The sequence below is a fragment of the Crocuta crocuta genome, unplaced genomic scaffold, assembly GCF_008692635.1.
Source record: "Crocuta crocuta isolate KB4526 unplaced genomic scaffold, BGI_CrCroc_1.0 scaffold170, whole genome shotgun sequence".
Taxonomy (NCBI): Eukaryota; Metazoa; Chordata; class Mammalia; order Carnivora; family Hyaenidae; genus Crocuta; species Crocuta crocuta.
The window spans coordinates 659,370-685,311 of NW_027527853.1; the positions used below are offsets into that span (position 1 = coordinate 659,370).

At 43.9% G+C, this 25,942-nt stretch overlaps 1 protein-coding gene across 1 annotated transcript; it reads left to right on the top strand.

The window, feature by feature from the left end:
- Positions 1-320: 320 nt before the first annotated feature.
- On the top strand, positions 321-25,942 carry GOT1 (glutamic-oxaloacetic transaminase 1). The gene is made up of 9 exons (XM_077778897.1): positions 321-563; positions 10,054-10,235; positions 16,967-17,090; positions 17,781-17,893; positions 18,140-18,244; positions 20,004-20,154; positions 20,235-20,400; positions 21,250-21,392; positions 25,385-25,942. Exons 1-9 carry the CDS (start codon positions 446-448, stop codon positions 25,522-25,524), a joined length of 1,242 nt encoding a protein of 413 aa, XP_077635023.1. The 5' UTR covers positions 321-445; the 3' UTR covers positions 25,525-25,942.

Here is a 25,942-nt window from a genome sequence, read left to right on the forward strand (position 1 = left end):
GGCCACCTAGCTTCTCTCTTGGCCTTGGCCCTCGAAGGTCAAGTAGGCCACCTTCGGCGCACCCGGCTACTCGGCTCCTCCCTCAGCACAGAGATCCAAGGGATAGCGTTCTCAACTATAGGAGTCCGCTCTGCCAATCAATTCTAGCCCCCGCCCCATCTCAGCCAGAGCACAGTGCATTGGTTGCATCATTACTAGCCTCTGATAAGATTCTCTTCTTGGATTGGCTAACAGCATCCCCTCCCTCCTGTTCCTTCTGCGTCAGAAGCTCGCGATTGGTTCACCGCGTTGCCAAGTTCCGGACGCAGCTAGGCCATTGGAGGCTGCGGGCCCGCCCCTGCCAGCTAGGTGAAGGTGAGAGTCTCCTCCAGTCACCGGGGCTAGACGGGACCGTGTGGCTCCGGACGCAGAGTGAAAGCCCTCGGCCGTCTCCAGCTGTCCTGCAATGGCGCCTCCTTCTGTGTTCGCCGAGGTCCCGCAGGCCCAGCCCGTCCTTGTCTTTAAGCTCACTGCCGACTTCCGGGAGGATCCGGACCCCCGCAAGGTCAACCTAGGAGTGGGAGGTAAAGATGCAGTGCTTAGGAGTAGAAGCAGCCTGGGGAGTTGAGCGGACCTAACCTGTGCCGCGGGGAGTGGGAGAGGTCGAGGCCCAGCTTGGCGCTGGCCGCAGAGGGGAGCCCCTGAGAGGAGGCAAGATCCACGAAGGTTTTTCAATCTGCCCATTTTACAGATGAGCACATGGAGGCCCTGGGAAAAGGAGATGTGCCCAAGGTCCACGGTACAGATCTAGCAGCCAGGGCACTAACCCGGTTTTTCCGATTCCCCATTCTGTGTTCTTTATACCGCATCCTTTCACGTGTTAATAAATGGGGCGCCCAAAGATTGGAAGGAGAGGGAGGAAGCTAGGAAGGCTGATAGGCTTGAAGTCCTGGCTACTGGGGAATGGATGAAGGAGAACTCTGAGCCTTAGGGAACTCTGATCTGGGTCACTAAATGTTTGAGTGACTACCAGGTATCAATCAGTACTTTAACAAACCTTGTGGGGGGAACACTGAGGGTTGGTTTTGGCCTCAAGGATGTTAAAGTCAGGATATGATATAATAGAAATGTAAAATACTTCTGAGACAGGTTAGTGCTGCCTGGGAGAATCTGGGAAGAATAGTCTGGCCCTCAGAGATGTGGTAGGAATGGGTAGAGATGGTGGGAAGGAGTAGAAAGAATGTGGAGGTAGGAGCTCCCTTTTCACGCATTCTTGTTTTCATTTTTTGTTTGTATTTCTTGGACCTGGGACAGCTCGGTACATGGGCCTCAGTTTCCCCTTCTGCAAGAAAAGGGTTTAGACTGGAGTACCTTAAAATAACTCCAACCTTTGGTGAATTTGTTGTTTCTCTCACTGTCATTTGAACGTTTGAAGCCCCACAGATGCTCGACCACATACAAAGACCAGTCAGGTTGAAGAAAATGAGTGTGATGATGTTCTGTGCTAAGGATCATACGTAGAGGACTAGAGATTTTGGAAAGGGAAAATCGAGGGTGGCAAGAAGGAGGTTCAGAATCAGGCTTCCCACAGTGAGTGTTCATAGGACCTCTTAAAAAAAAAGTCTTTACCAAGGAGTATGAGGGAGGGGAGAAAAAAAAGCCATTAAAAAGTATGGTTTGTTGAATCTAGTAATGAGTACATGAAACACCCATTATTCTTGCAACTTCTGTATATGTTGGAAATTTTCCATAATAAAGCATTTTTTAAAAAGCAAATACTGCATAGTTTAGCCCATGGAGAGAAAGTGATGTTTTCAGTAGGCAGTTGAGTGGAAGAAATATTGACAGGATGCCTTGAATTGAATTGGAATTGGGCACTATTCAAGCTCTTAATTTAAATCCAATTAAAAACCTCCAAGTACTTATTTAGAGCCAGATATATATGTTGATGTTGATTTAAAAACAGCTTTAAAATTTATTTTGACTCAGTTACCTTTAAACTATCTTACAGAGTTTTTGTGAGAGTTAAATACATTTAAAGTATTTAGGCCATTGGCTGACAAATAAGTAGGAGTTATGTAAGAGTCGTTTTGGCATTTCTGTTACTATTATTACTATTATTGTTGTTCTGGCATTTCTTTGGGTAGGTTACATAGAAGATGTTGAATAAAATTTTCAGCTTAAGAACTGCAAAATGAAATCATTTTTGACATTCCTTCAGAAATAAACTGCTCACGTAGAGAAAAAGTGCCCTGCCAGCCCAGGGTAGAAATGATTGGCTCAGAAGTATGGTTTGTAGTTCAGGTGGTCACCTCACCTGTAACAGGTTTCCAGGAACCCAGGAACTTTACCTCCTTACCATGAACAAATGATTTATGCATTTAATCTTTTTTTTTTTAAAGTTTATTTATTTATTTTTGAGAGAGAGAGAGAGAGTGAGCGCGAGCGAGCACAAGTGGGGGAGGAGTAGAGACACAGGGAGAGAGAGAGAATCCCAAGCAGGTTCTGCACTATCACAGCAGAGCCTGATGGGGGGTTCAAACTCTTGAACTGAGAGATTGCAAGTTCACCTGCGCCCAGATCAAGAGGTAGAAACTTAACTGACTTAGCCACCGAGGCACCCCTGCATTAAATCTTATTTAATCTCAGGGTTGTTTTAGACATAAGAAAGCTGAAGCCCAGGTGGATGAAGCAGCCTGCCCCAAGTCATAAGGCCATTGGTAAGGGGACTTCCTCTCCTCTATTTTGGGTCCTTCAGGTGGTCCAGAGGCTGCCGGTGCACTGTAGTGGCAGGCGCTCTGCATACAGGCCAGCCCTGCCATCTAGTGATGTGACCTTGGGAGGGCTAGTTAACATCCCTGGACTCAGTCTGTTAAATGAGGAGCAGGGATGGAATTACCTCTCTCTAAAATTCTACTCTAAGATTCACTAACACATTACATGTAAGATAATGATGTTACTGGCCTCATCAGTTGACTGAGGATTAAATGAATAATTCCATGTGAAATGTGATTTCTAAGTGAAAAATGGATGTAAATAGTATTTTTCTTTTTATGATCACCTTGACCAGTTTTTTTTTTTTTTTTTTTGTGGATGGCAGGTGCTCAGGTAAGGGTCTCCTTCAGCTTTTGTATGTCCTGGTTGTAGTTATACATATCATCAAGTATATTCCTTTAAGGAAACGTAATCAATCACTGACTTTGGGGAAGCTACTTTTTATCCCCCCCAAGTTAAGATAAAGCCCAGGGGGGATTATCTAGCTCAAGTTGTAGTTATGTTGGACGTGTTTGAAATAAACTACAACTATAATTTTACTACCTAGTTCTTACTTGCTGATTGTTTCTTCAGAGACATTCTTCTAGCTGTTTCCATAATTTCCTTTTAGTTAAAGCAGAGCATCACATGTAAGTATGATATACTCTGAGTTGACCATTTTAGTGCTTGCCAAAGTTTCAGACACGTGGCTTTAAGGGCAGAGGAGACACAGGTCCAGCCTGATGGAGCCGAAGCAAGACCTTTCTTCATAGGCTTCAGTCTGTTTTTCACGTAAACTTAGATTTCTTTTGTTCCAGATAAACTGCTCTTATTTTAATGTCTGTTGTTATTTTTAATGTGGATGTCTTGCATCTTCACATAAAACTGTTGGATAGCTGTGCGGTATTGGGTGTTTCTGAGTACTCCCTGCCCCTCTTCCCATGAGCCTAGTTGGAGAAGGGCTTTAAGAGGTGTGCATACATGCCTCGACTCTTGGGTAGCAGTGGGTGAGGGAAGTGGGGATGTTCGGAGGAGAGGAGGGGGACTGATCATTGAATTCTCCATGTTCTTTCTTTCTTCTGGGGAGCAGCACTGCTCACTGCCCCAAAATTCATGTGCCTCCTCTAAAAGAGGGGTGCCTGGAGCTGGGAAGTCTGCCGGCAGACAAGCCCCTCACACAGTCCTCTGGGGCCTGCTTGCTGTAGACTTTCCCTAGACATCTCTTGTCCTTAAAAAAAGTACATGGATTCATGAGCTAATATAGTATGACAGCCTAGCTCTTACAGTTCTTTGATCTTTGACAAATTATTCAACTTGTCTGGCCTCAGTTTCCAGGTTATGATACCTATTTTGTGAGTTGTTTAGAGGAATTAAACAGGGCTTGAAAAATAAAAAGTTAAAGCATTTAGGACGGTGCCTTGTGTGTACTAAGTATTTAGTAAGTCCTTGTTGTTTTTCCTATGGCTCAGCTACCGTCGATATCTATAATTATGATATCTTTCTTTCTATCTGAGACCTCTTCCCTGGATGCCAGACCCATACTTGGTACAGTTCACTAGACACACCAAATTCAGCATGTTTAGAACACAACTGGTCATTTTCACCTTCCCTTCAATCTTTTTTTTTCTGCTTATGTTTTATATCTTGGTTGACCCTCTACGCCCCACATCACCACCAGTCTTTATCCAGACTATAGAGACTTTGAGTTATTTGCCATCCTTCCCTTGAACCCATGTCAATTTATTTGATCACTCATTCTGTATTGTCGACCTCAAATCTTATGACTATCTCCTCTTTTCTTTATCCTTGCCATCACTGCCTTAATTCAAGACTTCATTATTCCCTTTCTGGATTATTGCGGTAGCCTCCTGACTTAAATATCCGCCTGTGTTCTCCTTTCCAGTTTATTTTCTACAGTGTCACCCAGATGATCCTGATGTACAGCTGTCTACGTCACCCTCTTGTTTAAATGCTTCTAGTGGTTTCCCCATTGAAATGATGTTCCTTAGAAGAGACTCAAGATACTCCAAAGACTTTTTGAGCCCCTCCTTGCTGTTCTTCCTTGGATCCTATGTTCAAGCCATGGAAATGCAGGTCCTCAGACACCTCAGGTCTCTAGGTCTCTTGGACCTTGCACAGGTGTTCCTGCAGTCTGGTGAAGGGAAGCAGAATTTACCACCCCGAAGTATGCCTTAAGCTGGTTATTTTTAAGAAGCTGCAGATAGAGGAGAAGCTCTGAAAACCATGTAGAAGTTACCCTTTAATAAGAAACATTTACATTTATAGGGGAAATATCCATTTGTAAGAGTGTCTCTCAGATGACTCTAAATATCTAGAAACTTATGAGTGGAGAGGGCTAGGCTTAAATCTGCCTAACAATCTTACTCATGTTCACTGTGCTTTTACTGGTCACCTCCCATAACTGACTCCCCACCCCCAACATCTTTTGTCTCTAGCTGAAGGTGATATTTAAATGTGATGGCTTTGGCCATTTGGGGGAGTTACTCAGCTCTCCTGTATATAGAGGGTACAGGAGGTACAAGTTATTAAGCTTTTGTTTTTCTCCTGTTAATCTGTCTTATGTCAATTAAATTATTAGACCAGCCAGAGAACCTAAAGGGGTAGAAGGGAAAACTTCTTTGCCTCTACACTGGTATGCCCTTTCCTTTACCTTTTACATTCTTATTCATCTTTCATACTTCATTCTCTGTGAAAGCTTTCCTGACTTCTTACAGGAGAATTAAGTGCTCTATGTTCTGTTTCCTCGAGGGCAGACAGTATCCTACCTATTTCTGTATAGCTCCTTGTAGCCAGTGCCTGGTTCTTGGTAGATTCAGTAATGAGTAATGAATGAGTGAATGATTCAGTAATGAGTGATGAATGAGTGAATGAAAGAATGAATGAGAAACTCCAAAAAATAGGGGTAAAAATCCCTGGGAGAGCAGGAACCATAGTTGTCAATCATGTTTGCCTTCACTGCTGTAATCACGAGAACAGTCTGCTGCTCTGCTTCATCAGGGCAGTTAGGCAAGGCATTGGGAATAAATATGGAATGGAACCTAGGAGAAACTGGGTGGTGAAGAAGGGAGGGTAGGTATCAATTGGCTAATTTCTCTTTTGTCACAATATAGACACGATGCCTCCGTGCCTCCAGTCATATACAGGATTTTTTAGAATAGTACAGAATATACAGTATGGATAAGAACAGAGGTACTGCCACTTTTTATCTTCTCTATTTTTATTTATTTATTAAAAGATTTTATTTTTAAGTAATCTCTACACCCAACATGGGGCTTGAACTCACAACCCTGAGATCGAGTCACATGCTTCACTGACTGAGCCCACCAGACACCTCCCTATTTTGTTTACAATACGTGGTTTACAAATAACATTATTATCATAAATTTAATATATATGGCATAATTATGTAATAGATTACATAATCCAAACACAGATGTGAAGCATAATAAAAGTGGTTTTTCTATGGACACCCACACTCTTGTACATCTAAATAGCATCGCCTCTGTGTGTGTAGTCAAAGATGTGTTTGCTGTTGCTGCAAGTACCATTTCCAGAAATCAGATTTGCTTTCAAGGACAAAGATTGGCACCAACTGAGGATATTCAAAATAATGAGACTAATAATTCCAAAAGAAGAATTCCGGGAATAAGATGGACAATGGTAGCATTGTGATCATAGATACTCCAGTTCCCTTCAGGGACAACTCTTAACTTAAAAGTGGTTATTTTGGTATCTCTTCAAAAAAACCAGGGGCGCCTCAGTGGCTCAGTTGGTTAAGCATCTGACTTCGGCTCAGATCATGATCTTACTGTTTGTGAGTTCGAGCCCCACATTGAGTTCTGTGCTGACAGCTCAGAGCCTGGAGCCTGCTTCAGATTCTATGTCTCCTTTTCTCTCTGCCCCTCCTCCATTCATGCTCTATCTCTGTCTCTTTCTCTCTCTCCTTCAAAAATAAATAAACATTAAAAAATTAAAAAACCAGACTGCCTGGGTGGCTCAGTCAGTTAAGCATCAGGCTGTTGATTCTGGCTCAGGTCATGATCTCATGGTTCCTAAGTTGAGCCCATCATTGGGCTTTGTACTGACAGTGCAGTGCCTGCTAGGGAATTCTCTCTCCACATTTCTTTCTGTCCCTACCCCACTTGTGCTCACTTGAGCTCTCTCTCTCTCCCTCTCACAATAAATAAACATTTTAAAAAAGGAATTGAAAAAAAAACCAGATCCAAGTCCTACCTGAGAAGTAGGCTTTTTAACTTGTTTAGAGCGAATTCCCTGGGCCAGGGGCTAGCATGTGAGCATGCTCCTATCCATGCTCCTATCCAGAGAATATTGGTTGGTTAGTGGCTGTGTCAGTCTGAGCTCTGTCTACATTCTTATTACTAGCCTGATGGCTTCTGCAGATGATTTACAGATGATACATCCCTAGAGGGTAGAGTTAGTTGATAGGAGATAGACCCCAAATCAGAATGGTCTTATAAAGTCTTGACTTATTTGTTGTATAACTCTTGACCTATAATTTTACATATAGAATAATTTTTCTAAGGGAACACTCAAGAATATGTGTGAAGATACAAGAACATTTATCACAGTACTTACAATATCAAATAAACAAAAGCAACACAAATATTTAATAATTTAATCATGGAAAGGAATGTTGTCTCTCCACTAAAATTGTGTTGCAAATGGATCATAAATATGAAAAATGCCCAGTTGCATTTATAATAAGAGAAATGCAAATTAAAACTACTCTGAGGTACCATTCGCATCCTCACACTGGCAAAAATTTACTCTGGATGAGGCTGTGGGAGGCAGACACTTACATGTTGATGGTAGGAGTGTTAACTGATGCATCTAGGATCAGTGCCTTGTGCCTGATCGGCCTGTAGGTGAGATTTGGGCCCCTCTGCCCTCTGGCCTGTCCCCCTCCGCCAGCCCCGAGTATTCCCAGCTAGTCAACCGCCCTCTCTTGCTGACTTCCCCTGCCACCTCCCACAGTAGCGCCGTGGGGGTCTGCCGTTAGGCCAGGTGAGGCTGCAGCCATCCCCATCCCACCCATCGTCCTGGCACCTCGGCTGTGAGGCAGAGGTACAGGCCTGCTGCTCTGTCCTTTTTGATTCTAAGAGCAGCTGTTAGCTTTGAAGTGCAGCATGTCGTTTATGCAGGACATGGCAGGCAGCTCAAAAAAAAAAAATCCCTATGGAGGCCAATTTGGATATATCTGTCAAAACTACAGATACATATACTTCTGATCCATCTCTTCCATTTTCAAACTGCATCCTACAGATATATTTGCATCCATGTATGATGACATATGTATGAGGCTATTCACTGAAGTATTGTTTTGTAATAGCTGAAGATTGGAAACAACTCAAGTGTCCATCAACAGGACACTGGCAAAACAAATTATGCTACATTCATCAGTTATGCAGCTGTAAAAAAGAACAAAGGCATTCTGTGCAGAAACGGAAAAAGAAAAGATCTTTAAGTAGAAAAAGCAAGGAACAAAACAGTGTATAGTATGTTGCATTTTACCTTTTAGGTGAAAAGGGGGGACATACGAAGCTGTATTTGCTTGTAGATTCATAGGGAAATTCTGGAAGGATACAAAAGAAATTAAGAACAGCTGTTCTTTTTTGGAGGGCGAGGATTTGGAACTAGGCAGATGGAGGATAAGGATGGATTGGAGACATGAATATATTATAAGAATAGTTATAAGAACTATTATAAGAATAGTTAATGACAGCGAAAAATACTCATATTTATTAAGTGGAAAAAAGCATGTTGAAAATTTTATATATAATATGATGCATATTTTGTAAAAGAATGTACTCATGTCAAATAAAGCTTAGAAGGTTGTACACCAAAGTGTTCATACTGTATCTGAGTGCTGGGGTTATATATTAATCATAATGTTTATCATTTGCTTTCTGGGCTTTTTAAGATTTTCTGTAGTCAACATGTATTGTTCAACATGTAAGCAATGTCAATAACCTTTCTAAAAAGTGATTAAAAAAAAGTCAAGGATCAGTGTTGGGCAGAAATCAGCAAGATAAAACAATCAGAATTACTCTGAAATTTTCAGTTTCAGGGTGCCTGGATGGCTCAGTTGGTTTAGCATCCAACTCTTGATTTTGGCTCAGGTCATGATCTCACTCTTGTGTGATTGAGCCCCATGTAGGGCTCTGTGCTGAGCGTGGAGCCTGCTTGGGATTCTCTCTCTCTCTCTCTCTCTCTCTCTCTCTCTCTCTCTCTCCCCCCTCCTTTCCCTCTCCCTCCCTCCCTCTTTCTGCCCCCCCAAAATAAAGAAAATAAACATTAAAAAAATAAAATAAAATTTCAGTTCCAAAATCACTTGCAAAAGTGTGGGCCTGTTGGAGACGTGAACATTCCAGCAGAGACCGGTGACCCCTGCCAGGAATCTGCACAGATCGTTGGCTTGGGTGCAAGCCACAGCAGCTGCCCTCTAAAGCTCTAATCCTAAGATAATACGTTAGTCGTGGGGAAAAAGTCAGTGATAGGATAACTGGACTAAAAATACTTCTAGTGTAGAGGTGCTTAGAAATTTGCTGTAGGCAAGACTATAAATATTGTGAAATAGATACATTTAGATCAATAAAAGTGTGAAACATGAAGTAGGAGGAACAGTGATGGTCAACCCTGGTAGAGAGAAGACAAAGATGTGTGCAGATTTCAAATAGGTTGTTGAGGGATCGTGTAACCATTTGCTGGAATCTTCAGCCCTGGGGCATTTGCTTGCCACTTGTCCTGTTCCTGTTCTTACAGGACAGGAAGAGGCGGTGGGCCTTCTGCCACGCCCCTCCCCACATTTTATGTTTGAAGGTGCAGCATTTGTGTGAAATAGCACCTTGCACTTTCTGGAAATCTCTTGGGGAGATGCAGAAGGAAGGAGATTCGAGGCCCATGGCTATACAGAACTAGGCGTGCCAGTAATATCGACATAGCATCTGTAAGGTGTAGCTTAGTGTGCAGAGTGCTTTCACGTGCACTCTTTCCCTCAGTCAGGCTCTCTGACGCCCCAGTTTTTTTTCAGCATTCTGTCTTTTTAGGTCATGCATTCAAGGGCTCTAACTTCCATAAGGGTAGAAAGCATGTCTGTCCTGCCTGCCCAGCATGTAGCCCAGTGGCTGCCCCAGAGCAGGCAGGCAGTCAGCGAATGAACTTTAATTTCCCTCACTCTTCTATTTGGTTGGAAGGTGGTGCATGCTCCCTGTTCGCAATGCTAGCTCTTTCTTGGATGAAACCTCACTCTGCTGTTACTAACTCTTCCCTGTCTTCCAGCTTATCGCACAGATGACTGCCAGCCATGGGTTTTGCCAGTCGTGAGGAAGGTGGAGCAGAAGATTGCTAACGACAATAGCCTAAACCATGAGTACCTGCCCATCCTGGGCCTGGCGGAGTTCCGGACCTGTGCGTCCCGCCTTGCCCTTGGGGATAACAGCCCAGCTCTCCAGGAGAATCGGGTGAGTTTTGGGTGAGGGTGTGCAGTTGACCCATGGACAGTGTGGGGGTTAAGGGTGCTGACTCTGTGCCACACTGAGTCAAAAATCCTTGTATAACTTTTGACTCCCCAAAACTTTACTAATAGTCTACTGGAAGCCTTATGGATAACATAAACAGTCAATTTATGTATGTTGTATGTATTCTATACAGTATTCTTACAACAAAGTAAGCTAGAGAAAATGTTATTAAGGAAATCATAAGGGGCACATGGGTGACTCTGACTTTGGCTCAGGTCATGATCTCACAGTTCGTGAGTTTGAGCCTGGAGTTGGGCTCTGTGCTGACAGCGCAGAGCCTACTTGGGATTATCTCTCTCTCTCTGCCCCTCCCCCACTTGCACGTGCACGCGTGCTCTCTCTCTCTCTCTGTCAAAATAAATAAGTAAACTTAAAAAAAAATCATAAGGAAGAGAAAATGCATTTATAGCATGGTACTATATTTATTTAAAAAAAAAATTCAGGCATATGTCCACCCATGCATTTCAAACCTGTGTCATTAGAGGTTGACTGTATTTTCTTTAAGAGGTTGCACAGGGGAGAAGAGGTTGAAAACTCATTTTGGTTTAAAGTGTCAGGTGTTATGTCTCCTGACTGGTAGTGTAAATGGTGTGGCTGTATACCAAGCATGGCTTCTTTGATTGTTTTGTTTTATGCAATAGATGATCAGATTTTAGCTGCTGGGTTTGAAGCAGTCAGTGTTTCAGGGAATTTAATGGAATGCTCAAGAGAGCAGGGCCTGGACCCAAATCTGCCCCTACTTTGGACACGGGCAAGTCATTTACCCCTCTGAACCTGGCATCTCATCTACATGTTAGGAGAGGAATAGTTTGTAGTTCATGGTCCCATTAGGAGCACTTGCATAGGGGATTATTTAAGGGGCCTCCGAACCCCCGGAAATTTTATGCAGAATTCTGTGTGTATGTGTATTTCTGAGGAGAAGGTTTTAGCTTTTATTGGATTTTTTTGTAAAAGATTTTTTAAGGAATCTCTATGCAACATCAAGCTTGAACTCACAACCCCAAGATCAAGAGTGGCATGCTCTACCAGCTGAGCCCGCTTTTATTGGACTTTCAAAAGGAGTCTGTGGCCCCAAAAGTTCAAGAGGCACTGTCTAGATGCTTTCCGAAGTTCCTGCCAGTTCTAATGTTCTTTAATTCTTCTAGCCTTGACTTCAGCTTTTCCCATTTAAGTGCTTCCTAGTAGGTATGCTGTATCTAGCTGGAGATGTATGGAAGAACACATTTGGAAGCAGACATAGCGAGATAGGCTGTGTGTGCCCAGAAGTGGTTTGGTAGAGATTTCAGTGTTGTAGGGACTCAGAGGACAGGGATGGTGGTAGGGCTGGAATTGGGACATGAGGTGAACTTTGGGGAATGAGACCAGGACACTGGCTGTACATTAGCATCATCTAGGGAATCTGACATAAATACAGGTGGATGGACCCCAGTTTAGACCAGTTAAGTCAGAATCTTAGACGGTACCATCCTTCCCTGTCCTTTCACTCCCTGCCCCCCACCAACTCCCTTTCCTGCATGGACATAGTTTGAAAAGCTCCCCAGGTGATTCCAAAGTACAACCAGGGTTAGGAACCTCAAAGTAGAGAGGAAGGAAAAAGGAGGGGTCCTTTTTTGGGAGTAAAGGAATGCAGGGACAGAGGTCGGAGGTAAGTGGGTTTGGTTGTAGAGAGACCTACCTGATTGGAGCTGGGAACATGTCAGGTAGATTGGGAAGGCTGATTTTGGCACTCTGGGCAAGGGAAAGGTTTGAGCAGAGGAGTTACCCAATCAGTGTGTTTGAAGGAGATAAGCCTGGCTGCCATGAGGAGGATGGGGAAGGTTTTGCAGTAGTCCAGTTAGGTATTGTGCAATTTAAACCAGCTGCCCTTACTGCTCCCCTGGGCCGGTGTTGTAGTGCAGCCTTCGTGCATGGAAGGGACCACATCTTGGAATCATCTGATTTATTCCCCACCTGCTGTTACCCAGTTGGCTCCCTAAGCAGAATGGCAGGGTGAAAACTGAGGGTTGGACACAGGCACGGTCTTCCGTGAATCAGGAGGCAGGGAGGCTCGGAGTGAATGTCCTGGAACTCGGGTCAGTGATCAGGCAAGTCATGAGTATATTTCGGTGGCTGACACTGGGACGTTGAGGAGAGTCCTGATGAACTGTGACAGTGGAGGACTTTGGCAGCTAGGATGCTGTTGATAGATTAGATGGAATTCTATTGTTGACAGAGGAGAGAACCAAGTTTTTTCTGTGTTGGGGACCTTCTTCCTCTGAGACTGCACATTTCTTCTAAACTTAATAACTGTGTTGGGGGCACCTGGGTGGCTCAGTTGGTTAAGCGACTGACTTCGGATCAGGTCATGATCTCATGGTATGTGAGTTCAAGCCCCACACTGGGCTTTGTGCAGATAGCTCAGAGCCTGGAGCCTGCTTCCGATTCTGTGTCTTCTTCTCCCTGACTCTACCTTGCGCCTTCTCTGTCTCTCAAAACAAAAACAAAAACAAACGTTAAAAAAAACCCCAAAACTGTGTCGGGTGGATTCTTGTTTCTCTGCCCCGGTGCTTTCGTTTTGATCATTTCATTCTGTAAGATGTGTGGAACATGGCCCTCCCTCTTAGTCTGGTTTGTCCTGTGTTGTGTTTTCAATCAGAGAACAAATTTAGGTGGCAGTCCATAAATATTTGAAGGCTTTTTTTGAGGGGTGGGAGGATGGTTTGGGATGCTCTCTTGGCATCTGCATCATCATGGTTACTGGCTGGTTCTGAGCTCTGAGTCCGTTCTTTCTCCCTGGACGTCTTCACCATCCCCAAGTTCAGCCCACTATCCTCTCATTTGGATTCTTGTAAGAGCCTCTTGCCTCTAGTCCCTTCCCCATCCTGTTACATTCTGCACAGTACAGCTAGGATGATCTTCCTTAGCAAAAAACACTGATAATCATTTCATCTGCTCCCTGCCCCCTCCCGNTGCCATTCCAAGGGCCTGTAAGTCCTCCAAGGCCTGGCCAAGGGTCACTTCCATGCTGAGTCCTTAGCTCTCTTGGGCAGAGCTGAGTTATCACAGGACTTTGTTCACAGCTCAGGAATAACTGTACTTATGCTTACTATATTGTATAATTTTATAAGTCTCTCCCATAAGACCATAACTTCCCTCAGGGCAGGGATGATGGCTTACTCATTTATCTCGTACATCTTCAGCATTTAGCTCCTACTCTGACACTTCAGAGATTCTTAGATGTTTGAATTCCCTCATTCATTCAGTCAGCAGATGAGTGCTCACCATTAAGGGTAGGCACTGTTCTAGAAGCTGGAGCACAGTGGTGACCAAAAGACCCAAAATTTTCTGCCCTGGCTTACTGTTTGGTGGGGAGAAGGAACTGTAAGCATAATAAATAAGAATATGATAGAGTCTATTAAAAGAAAATAAATGCTATAAAAAGAAAGTAGGAGAGGCACATTAGGAGAGCTGAGGGTGGGAGTAGGGGTAGACTTGGTTTTTACTGGGGTGGTCATGATAGAAATAGAAGTGGCATTTCAGGGGGAGGGGGGGATGGGCATAGAGGAGGACACTTATGGGGATGAGCACTGAGTGTTATGTGGAAACTAATTTGACAATAAACTATTTGTAAAAAAAAAAAAGAAGTGGCATTTCAGCCAGATCTTGAAGGAGATGAGGCATGAATGAATGAATGAACCAGAAAACAAACAGTAATCATCTCTTCCCTTAGATTTTTCTTCTCAAGGTTTAACATTACCAGGTCCATCAACCATTTTGAGGAGACCTATTTTCTACACTCCTCACTGCCTCTTACTGCTTTCTATTTTCAGACCTTATACCATATGTCCAATTTTCATCTCCAGCATTATAATGTTTCAGCTTTCGGAATTTCCAGGCCACTGTCAGTACGAGGGCTTGTAGTTCATGTGATGCCATCCCAGTTTCTTGCTTTGACTGTCACTTCTGGGAGACTTAGGCTTTCTCTGTGGCTCATCTTGTCAACATTGTCATCTTCTTCATCTATTTTGTCCATGATTAGCACCCTGTGCTAGATACCTGTGTGAACTGCTAACCGTGCCCAGGTTCATGCATCATGGCCTTGGCCACAAGCAGCTTCTGGTCAGCTTTGCTGCTCCTCCCAAGTGACGTCATCACATCAGCAAACTGTGATTTCTGACAAGTGCTCTCAAGTCTGGCAGGGATTTCTTCAGGCCATGTAGCTAAATCAAGAGTACAGATTGCCTACTGACATCATTCACACCATACATTACTGGATTTTTCTTGTTCTGGACACCCCAGGTTAGCCGCCAGGGCTAGTTGCCTGGTTCCTTTTGAACTTTGCACTTGTTTCCTTCCTTCCAGATGCAGAGCTTCCCTGGACTTTAGAGCACTTTGCCAAAATTCAGGTTACAGAATGACCAAACTGATACATTATGGATTCGCTCCATTTCTTTCTTTTAATTGGTCATACAGTTTTGTGTTCACTGAAGCCATCCAGTATTCAGTATGTTTTTAAGGAATGACAATTTCTTGAGAATTTGTTGTCAGGTGTTACATGAAAGGATTCGTTCACATTAGTGAAGTGAGTTTATCTCTTCCAAACATGTTTTCAATCTAAACATGTTTCTGGCTTTCTTACTTCTTTTAGTTAATGAATTGGCATCTTGAAGTGGGAGAGAAAGGAAATACAAAATTACACCCGAGAACATTTTCACTGATGTCCACACACACCTGTCACATACCCCTGATAACTTAACACCAGGTTCAAGGGAAGCCTTGCTCATCTGTATAGAAAGTGTAAACATGCCAGAATTGCCTGGGTGTTTGAAATGTGAGATAATGAATAAAGTTGACGTTCAACTTAGCTGATTGGACAAGTCCCTGAAACATAAATGCACATATGGTTAACATCACTGACTAACTGTCTAACTGACTCAACCACCCAGGCGGCCCGCAAACCTTTAAAGTAATAGGAGGGCCCTGGTGCTCATCGGGGATCACTGCGGAGAACAGAGAAGTTAATGTGCCCCATCTGATATGCACTAACCATTTTCACCCAGTCCGCTGCCCTTGCTTTCCTACAGCGCACAACCATGCTCACTTCATCGTTTGTGGGAATGTCCACTTGGCTTCTGTTTCACATTTCAGACAGTATTCTTTCACAGATGCTCAGACCTCTGCATACAAATAGAACACTGGGGAATAATAACAAATGGTGATAATTGGTATCACTGCCTCGTTCCTGGCTCAAAGAGGATTTCTGCTAATGACTCATTGTTCATCAAGAAGCTGACTTATTCATCATGGCTGAATGAATTTTTCCTGTTATTTTCAAGAAGTATCCATTATTTCCTATTTTACTGAGCATCAAAATCAGGGATGGCTATGTTTTTCTTATCTGTCATGAAGATCATTTGGGTTTTCTATATGTTAGCGGCATGACACATTTGATATCTCTAACAATCTTGCATTCATGGGATGACTGTCACTTGAGAAAGGGGATATTTTTTAGAGTACTGTTGGATTCATACTGTTTGTTAATGTTTATCTGGAAGGTGAGTATCAATATTCATGAATGAGCTTGGTCTCCCTTTTTTTGTTGTCTTTTTCCTTTGTTATCCTTTAGTATCAGTGTTTTTTTTTTCTTTTAAAAAAAGATTTTAGGAGCTTTTCTTCTTTGTCTAGGAAGATTTTTTTAACCTTTCTATTGTGGAAAATTCCAAATGTATACATAAGCAGATAATTGAGTGTGACGAACAAACCCCCACGTATCCATCACTGAGCTTCAACAATGATCTGTATTTGGTCACTTTTGTATACCCTCCCACATCTGTGCCAAAAGCAAATCCCAGACATCTAAAAAAATTTAAAAATTATTTAAAAATTTTGCAAATAATACATGAATACATTCTCCTTATTTTAAAAATTACTCACACATTAGGCTAAAGTCCCCATGATCACTATTCCTCCATCCCAGGATTCCCCTGTCCAAGGTCCCTCCCCAGGAGGTTGCCACTGTGTTAGATTGCTGTGCCCTTCCTTTTATTTAGATAGATTTTTCTCAAGTGATCTTTTTCTTTCTCCTTAATCTTTTAGACATATTGAGCAATTTATGACATTTCTCTACTGAGCCATGCTAAAGCCTACTAAGAATTGCAAGAGGGTGGAATCGAAGGCATGTAGGCAGAACAGTAGAGCAGGGTAGATGACCTGATTTGAAGCAAGAAGGCCTGGAATCACTTCCAGCTCTGCCTCTCACAGCCGCACAGCCCTTTGGGAGACCCCTTCTCTGCATCAATTTCCTCATGTATGAGTTAGGGATCTATAGCTTACTTTATAGGGTTGTGCAAGGATGAATAAGAATTGTGTGAAAGTATTTTGTAAATGGGAAAACATAGGACTCTATTATTGCCCATGTGAGGTCATTTTAAGATGTAAGGAAGTAAGGAAAGTTGCCTTGAGAGGCTGATAACTGAGCCAAGTGCTTCACTTCCCGTAGCCTCAGTTTCCTCATTTGTAAACATGGGCAAATAATAGCGTCTCCTTCATGTAGTTGTGAGGTTTTGATAAGATAATACATTTAAAGGACTTAGCACAGAACAGGCACAAAGTAAGTGCTCGTTGTTACTGGAGTTTTCCTAATAATCATCTGACTTCACCATTATCAACCAGTGACCTTGCTTCTCCTCTTTCAGGTGGGAGGTGTGCAGTCTTTGGGGGGAACAGGTGCACTTCGAATCGGAGCTGAGTTCTTAGCACGATGGTATAATGGAACGAACAACAAGGACACGCCCGTCTATGTGTCCTCACCAACCTGGGGTGAGTCCTTTAGCTGTAGCGAGAGGAGCCAGGGGGTATTACCCTCATGAATCTCACCACTTATGCAGAAGATGTAACCCAACCCTGAATCAGCTGACATTTGGGAATGGCTCAAGCAGTGGGTTGTGGCAGTACCTGAGTAACCTGATGCTCCAGTTCAGAATAGGAATGCTTGTCCTCAAGACGCTTGGTACACTTGTATTTTAGCATATGCTGAAACTTCCCAGAGGAGATATAGAATGTAGACACAGGAAGTCCCATGTGGTGTAGGATATAAGTTTAGCATGACTGACCAGTTGAACTTGTTCTTGATTACAGTCATTTTCCTAAGTCCTTTTTTTTTTTTTTTTTTTTTGAGAGAGAGAGAGAGAAAGAGAGCGCGAGCAGGGGAGGGGCAGAGAGAAAGGGAGAGACAGAATCCAAAGCAGGCTCCAGGCTCTGAGCTTGTCAGCTCAGAGCCCAATGCGGGCCTCAAACCTACGAACTGTGAGATCATGACCTGAGTTAAAGTTGGAGGCCTACCCAACTGAGCCACCCAGGTGCCCCTCATTCTTCTAAGTCTTAACCCCTATCCTCAGTGTTGTCCAGGGAATATTGAGCCTGTGAAGGCCCTGGAAGGTGACTTGTACCCTTTCCAATTAAGCTTCTGTGTTTGTAAAAGTGTTTTAACTTTTTTCCCTTTGCTTACAGAGAATCATAATGGTGTATTTTCTGCTGCTGGATTTAAAGACATTCGGTCCTATCACTATTGGGATGCAGCGAAGAGAGGACTCGATCTCCAGGGTTTCCTGAATGATCTGGAGGTGGGCGATTAGATGATAAGTAAACAGACCCCCATGGTGTCAGGAGAAGCAGAGAAAGGTCTTTGGATCGGTTGATAAGGGAGAGAGTCTGAAACATCACTACCCAAACCAGATGGTGGTTTCTGTGTTAGCACATAAGTAAGAAATATGCTGCTCCTTGCCCAGTGAGCCACTGACTCTGACAGCCCCCCACCCCCGCCCATATTCCTGCACGTGTCATAGCTGATATAGCTTCCTTCCCCTCAGAATGCCCCCGAGTTCTCCATCTTTGTCCTCCACGCCTGTGCACACAACCCAACTGGGACTGACCCAACTCCGGAGCAGTGGAAGCAGATTGCTGCCGTCATGAAGGTAACTGCCTTTTCAGAGCATCTCTTGAAGCATAGTATGTATTATTGTTTTATGTATTCAAAAGCAATATCTGTTTATGGAAGAGTTTGGGGAAAAGCCCAAAGAAGAAGATAAATACTAATTGTAAATCCTATTACCCAAAGAAAGCCATTGTTAATATGTTATACATATGTAAACATATTTATTTCACAAAGACAGGATCATTTTCTTTATGCTGTTTTGTAACATACTTTGTCTTTCATTTGGATTCCTTTACATGCCATCGAATGTTTTATAGCACCATTTTCCATGCATGGCTACGTGCCATCAGGGATTGATTAAATCAATTCATGGACATTTAGATCTCAGGTTTCTTACTCTTCTAAACAGTTGTGTATAAGATTCCTTTTTATTATTTCTTTGGGATGACTTTCTAGATTGGAAATTCTAGCTCAAAGTGTATATATTCTCCATTAATGTGTTTAAAGAATACTCATTGAGAAACTGTTATGTGTCAGGAACTGGGAGGATATAATAGTGAGCACAGCAGGGACCATCTCTGCTCTCAAAGAGCATACAGCCTGTTTGGGCAGACAGCCAAGTACTGTGGGATGCGGTGTTGATGGGGTTATGTGGAGGCACATAGCCCAGACTTTGGGGAGTGTGTGTGTGTGTGTGTGTGTGTGTGTGTGTGTGTGTTGGGAGGGCAGTGGTGTCAGAAGAAGCCATGTTGTGACTTGAAGGATGAGGACAGGTGGGGGCTGGCAGGGAAGGAATGTTCCCTACAGAGGGAGGAGTGTAGTCAAAGCCCAAGGCAGAGTCATGGCCCATGTAAGGAACTGAGAATAGTTCTCAGTACAGCTGAGAGTTCTAAGGGATTATGAGTGAGTTAAAGGTAAATGGCAAGATTTGGTGCTGAGCCATTGGACTTTATTTGGAGGGTAGTGGGGAGCCACTGGAAAACACTGATGTCATGCTGTGTTGTGAGCAAATGTGCTTTGTCTTCAGGCTACATAGCAGGGAGTGGATCCAAGGGAGGCAAGGTTAGAGAAGCAGAGAGAGCAGTTAGGAGGCTGTTGTCATGATCTAGGTGGGAGCTGATGGGGACCTGAATGAAGTCAGTGGCAGGAGCAGACTTGAAAGGATTCTCAAGCTCCCAGGAGATGGGGGTGATAGGAATCGGGATGTGGTTGGATGTGAGGGCTGAGCTACTGGGGTAGGAGTGGAGGATGCACCCTGGGCTCTGCCTTGGACAGTTGGGAGCATAGAAGTGGTTCCTCTCAGAGAACAAGTGTAGTAGGAGGGCCAAGTTCAGTTGTGGGGAGTTCTTTGAGGAGGTTGGAGGGGTGAGAGTAGGGACCACCTGGTCTGCTTTGTCTTCAGTGCCCAGGAGACTAGTCCTGGGATTGTTGGGGAGCCCTGGGGAGACCAAGCTGACTAAGCTTATCACACCAGGAATTCTGAGGAAAGAATCCTCCACCAACACAGGACACTACATCCATACCTCATAAATAAGCCCTGTTTGGCAAAGTGGCATCATGACACCCTAGGAGAATGTACTTTAAAAAAATAAGGTTTACTGAAATTGTTAGATTTATTGGTTGGTGTTTAGCTGAGCAGAGAAACAGATGTAAGTGGCTGCTGAATGCAGAAAGGGGAGAGATAGGAGAAATGGGTAGTATTAGAAATTTTGTTCGGGCACCAGCTGGGGAAGGAAGGCTGGTGTCTGAGGTTGGTTCCAGAAGGATCTCCTGGCCTGACTCGCTTTCCTTCCTCACAGCGCCGGTTTCTGTTCCCCTTCTTTGACTCAGCCTATCAGGGCTTTGCATCTGGAGACCTTGAAAAAGACGCCTGGGCCGTTCGCTATTTTGTGTCTGAAGGATTTGAGCTCTTCTGTGCTCAGTCCTTTTCCAAGAACTTCGGGCTCTACAGTGAGTGCTCTCCTGAGTTATAGCCCCACCCCGCCCCACCCCCATTACAGCTCCCAGCTGACTCTCATCCCTCCCTCTAGATGAGCGAGTGGGCAATCTGACTGTGGTTGCAAAAGAACATGACAGCATCCTGCGGGTCCTTTCCCAGATGGAGAAGATTGTGCGAATTACTTGGTCCAACCCTCCTGCTCAGGGAGCACGAATTGTGGCCTCTACCCTCTCTAACCCTGAGCTCTTTAAGGAATGGTAAGGGGCACAAAGCCTGATGGGTGAGATGTGGGAATGTAGGCCAGTAATTGTCCCATCACATTTAACCATCTCTTCCTTTTATATTGGTAGAGGCAGGACAAAATTACTTTGAACTCTTTGAGTCGCAGATATTTCTGTAAAATAAGGCTGGCTAGAACCTGCTCACATGTGTTATTCACATGCATAACACAGCGCATGTGAATAACACATCACAGCACCAGGAACATAGTAGGAAGCACTCAATGAATGGGACGTGTTCCCCATTCTCTTACCACCCAGGCTTCCCCCCTAAAAGTTGGAAAACACAGGACGGATTTCCTGATAGACTAGAATATCCAACTGCAAGTTAGTGGGACAACTTGAGGACTCTTCATTTGTATCTAGTTTACATACATTTTGCCTTATTTTGTTTTGTTTTTCATTTTGCCTTATTTTGAAACAATTTTTATGTAGTAACTATATAAAAGTAGTAGACTACTACTACTACTACTACTACTACTACTACTACTACTACTACTGACTACTATGTAAGTAGTCTACTTAATTAAGCCTGATAAAATCCTGTCTGGGTCAGTCCCTAGGTGAATTCTGGGTTAAAACAAGAGCGGTATTACAGCCAGTATACCCATGACTAGTGCTAAACTCCATCGGAGGCTCAGTTATTTCCTTCTGCCTGGTAAGTCTCTCTGTAGTCTGCTTATCTACCCATCTAGGCCTCCACAAACTATCATAGCCAGGTTGTGATCTCATTTGCAGTTTATAGATTAAATTACATTTTTAAAACCTATATGTTTCTGTGTGCCATCTGTCCTCTTGGGACTGATATTTATACTGCTGTCCACTCAGGACAGGTAATGTGAAGACGATGGCTGACCGGATTCTGACCATGAGGTCTGAACTCAGGGCACGCTTAGAAGCCCTCAAGACTCCTGGAACCTGGAACCACATCACTGAGCAAATTGGAATGTTCAGCTTCACCGGCTTGACTCGTAAGTGTCCCCCCCCAGCCACCTGGAATGCTCACTCCTCTCTGTTCTTGGGTTCAGCCCCTTTGGTTGTTACCTGTTTGGTCAGTCACTCATAACTTTGGGCAGAACAAGTTAGGTTTTCTCAGTGTGTCCCACCCATCTGCGGAGCCATAACTCAGATATTTTCATTTTTGTGGGCTGGGAAGTAACAGGATTTATACCTTGGAGACTTGTTTTATGAAAGGTCTCTCATAAATGCTCAGGTACCTTTTGACTTTCCTTAATCCTATGTATAAGTATTATATGTGATTATTCAGGGACCTGATTCTTTTTTTTTTTTTTAAATGTTTTATTTATTTCTAGGAGAGAGAGAGAGAGAGACAGCGTGAGCAGGGGAGGGTCAGAGAGAGAGGGAGTCACAGACTGAAACAGGCTCCAGGCTCTGAGCTGGCAGTCAGCACAGAGCCCGACGCGGGGCTCGAACCCACGAACCGCGAGATCATGACCTAAGCGAAAGTCGGACGCCCAACCGACTAAGCCACCCAGGCGCCCCTCAGGGACCTGATTCTTAACAGGTCTTTCCTAGTCTCCAAGCATTGCCCTCAAAAAAGAAGTTACAAAGTTATCTCTCCATTTCATAAATAAGAACTTAGGTTGGTAGCTGGAGTTGAGAGCTGATTGGAAGTCTAGTGGGCAGCCATGCGTGACACTTGGTCAGCTGTGTGTAGGGCGTATCAGCCGTCAGCTGTCCTTCCTGATTATCGATAGAGGATTCATTCATTTAATATGTGATTCCGAACCCCTGCCAGCCAAGCCACAGGTCATGTGGTGCAGATGTGGCCGCTTACTGCATGTGGACCTTGTGTTCGAGTGGCTCTGGGGACAGTTGTACGGCTGGCTTGGGTAGCAAGTGGAACATGAGAGGTCTGGGAGCACTGTAAACCAGGGCCATCAAAGTGCCTGTGTGAAAAAGCCAAAGGAAATATAAACAAAAAAGATGGTACTGGATATTGTAGACCCCTGGAAATACTTTGGGGTAAAATGAGGCTACCCAAAAAGTAAAGATTGGCTCAGTTAGCCATAGGTGTCCCCCGATTCTGGGTGGAATTATTCACCTGAATAAGCAAAATTATCCTGTGCAGTTTTTAAAATATTAGGTGTAATGGAAGTGGTATTTAGTAGCAATATTCTAAAGGCTCAGAGATGGGATGTCTCCCCATCAAATATTTATATTACCCCACTCTCCAGAGTAGGAAATTCATTTTATTATGAATTAGAAAACGGTGAGAATAGACCTGTGCTCATAACACGTAAGTTCTATTTTTAGCACCTGGCACTATTTACCCTTTTTAAAAACAGGTTTTTTTTTCCTCCCAAAATTTTATTAGGAAAACTTTTAAAACAGAACTGTTGGAGGAATTGTACAGTGAACTGCATATACCACCACCTGGGCTCTACAGGGCTCACGTCGCAGTGCTTCCTTTATGACATTTCGTCCATCAGAACAGGGGACGGCAGCCTGTCATTTGTGGTGTACTCTAAGAGACCTCTCAAGCCCCTGACATGTTATTTTAAACATTGTGTATGTGTGTATTGGCCTTTTTCTAGGGAAAGAGTTCATCACCTTAGTTTCTCAGCTATGATGCTTCCCTCCCTGACAAAAGTAGAGAGGTTTCATCTTTATTTAAAAAAAAGAAAACAGGCTTGGGGTGCCTGGTTGGCTCAGTTGGTAGAGCGTGCAACTCTTGACCTTGAGGTTGTGAGTTTAAGCCCCACATTGAGTCTAGAAATTACTTAAAAATAAAGTCTTGTAAATAGACAAACAAAAAACCAAGGTTGGAGCCCTGTAACCACATCTGCCAGTGGGGCATAGGCTTTCCAGGTGGTAGTGGGCCTGTGGCTCTGTGGTGTGTGAGGTTACGCTCTGTCTCCTTGGGAGACCGTACTTCACCCAAGTGATCAGTTAAAGCTGGTCAAGGCTACTTCTTCTTTTTTTTTTAATGTTTAATCTTGAGAGAGAGTGTAAGCGAGGGAGCGGCAGAGAGAGGGAGACACTGAATCCGAAGCAGGCTCCAGGCTCTGAGCTGTCAGCACAAAGCCCGACCGTGTGAGATCATGACCTGAGCTGAAGTCGGATGTTTAACCTACTAGGCACCTGACCAGGCACCCCTGGTCAAGGCTACTTCTGAAGGTCACTTTGTTTGTTTGCAGGGGTCCATGGTAGCACTGACTACAGAGTCCAGATTTTCCATTTCTATACAGAGGCAATTCAGCATCCTGGCTAGGAACTCAGATTTGGGAGTTACATGGCTTGCTTTAAAATCCCAGATCTACCACTGACTAGCTGTATGACCTTGGGGAAGTCTTTTAACTTCCTATGCACCATCTATACAATGGGAATGATAAGGTTATCAAGATTGACTGAGTTAATATAAGGTGCTTAGAACACTGTCTGGCACATGGTGTTTGCTCCTGTGATTATTATGATTTTATCACCATCTTCGTTGGGGCTGCTGTAACAAATTAGCATAGGCTATTTATTTATTTCTCACAGTACCGGAGGCTGGGCAGCCTGAGATCAGGACACCAGAATGGTCAGTTCTGGTGGGGGCTCCCTTCCTGGTTTGTATATGGCTGCCTTCTTACTGTGTGGGGGTGAAGGGAAGAGAGAGAGTGTGCATGCATGCTCACACCCAAGGGCATTCCTGCCAACGCAGGGGCGCTACCCTCATGGTGTTATCCAAACCTCATTACCTGACAGGCCCCTGCTCCTAATTCCATCACATTAGGGGTGAGGGTTTCAACATACAAATTTTGGAGGGACATGAACATTCAGTCCATAACAATTATCCCATTCCCTCAAATCGATGGTGCTAATTGAGGGTACTAATTATTTAGGGAAAACTCAAATAAAATTGTCTCATGGCTTTGCAATAAACCAAAAATCTCTAGAAATTGTGGCATTCTGAGCCTGGGTGGCTCAGTCGGTTAAGTGTCCAACTTTGGCTCAGGTCATGACAGCATGGTCTGTGCTGCCAGCTCAGAGCCTGGAGCCTGCTTCAGAGTCTGTATCTCCCTCTCTCTCTGACCCTCCCCTGCTCGTGCTCTCTCACTCTCTCTCAGAAATAAATAAAAACAAATTTTAAAAAAACTGATAGAGATTGTGGCATAAGGGAAGAATAGGCAGTTCCCTCCTATTTCTAACACGAGCTTTTCTGCAAACACGTGGGGAAGCCCTCCTGTGTGTTTGAATGAGGGACCTGAGAAGTGCCCGATCACATGTGACTTAACAGGTTTTCAGCCTGTTGGTTCATGCACACAGCGTGTACCCAGTACCTCTGGCGCGAGGCCTGTACAGTGTGCTGTGAAAAGGAAACGTCAGAGGGCGTTTGCTGCTGGGTGCTGGGGTTAAGGAAGAGATAAAGGAAGCACTTCAAACTGGCTTTTCATATCAATGGGATGTTCTTAAGTCTTAGGGTTGTATTAATAGGTTGTTCTGGTGAATGTAACTGCATCTTTAGTAGGGAGGTAGTTCGCATCAGGAGAAGCCATATTAAACTTCCTGGAGATCAGAAAGTTGGATAATAAGTGGTTTCCAGAATCAAATGAACATACTTCCCTGTGTTTTAATTGGGCAATATATCTCTTTTTTTTTTTTAATTTTTTTTTTTTAATGTTTTATTTATTTCTAGGAGAGAGAGAGAGACAGCCTGAGCAGGGGAGGGTCAGAGAGAGAGGGAGTCACAGACTGAAACAGGCTCCAGGCTCTGAGCTGGCAGTCAGCACAGGGCCCGACGCGGGGCACGAACCCACGAACCGAGAGATCATGACCTAAGCGAAAGTCGGACGCTTAACCGACTAAGCCACCCAGGCGCCCCGCAATATATCTCTTTTTATTTTGCTTCTCTGTGTTGGGGGAAAGAAGGAAACCTGAAACTGTTGTGGAATCTCTGACCCTCAGTGGCTGAGAGGGTTCCTACTGCTCTCATTATCTCTCTTTTGGTTTTCAACAGCCAAGCAGGTTGAATATCTGGTTAAGGAAAAGCACATCTATCTGCTGCCAAGTGGTCGGATCAACATGTGTGGTTTAACTAGTAAAAATCTAGATTATGTGGCCACCTCCATTCATGAAGCAGTCACCAAAATCCAGTGAAGAAAACACCTCCCCAACCAGCACCACCAAAGCAGCCCTGTCACGTGTGTTCCCTGCCTGTGCAAGCCTAGCTGTGCGTGTCACGGAAGGAGACTCTCGAGGGCTGGAAGGCTGCTCTGGTGAGCCGGCCCCACGTGAAGAGAATGTCCCTTGTAAAGAAATGGGGGCCAGGGATTAGAATGCCCCTTAGGAGGCCAGAGCAAATTAAGGTTTTAATTTAAGAAGAATAAAAAGGTACTTTGATCATGACACGTAGATATCTTGCCCCCTCACTAGAAGCCAGAATGTTGCCTCTGTTGCTCATGTGCTTCTGTGTATTGCTTGACTCTGCACAAAGTCTTGTCCCAAAGATCAAGTTGTTGGAAACGCCAGCCGTGATTGTGAGTGTTGGCTGTGTCATTAAAACTCGTCATCTCTA

What these genes read in the sequence shown, in the direction of transcription:
- GOT1 (XM_077778897.1), top strand. Translation starts at nt 446, where the DNA reads ATGGCGCCTCCTTCTGTGTTCGCCGAGGTCCCGCAGGCCCAGCCCGTC. An exon ending in CAAGAACTTCGGGCTCTACA is followed by an intron (nt 20,155 to 20,234) that starts GTGAGTGCTCTC and finishes CCCTCCCTCTAG; the next exon opens with ATGAGCGAGTGGGCAATCTG. An exon ending in CAGCTTCACCGGCTTGACTC is followed by an intron (nt 21,393 to 25,384) that starts GTAAGTGTCCCC and finishes GGTTTTCAACAG; the next exon opens with CCAAGCAGGTTGAATATCTG.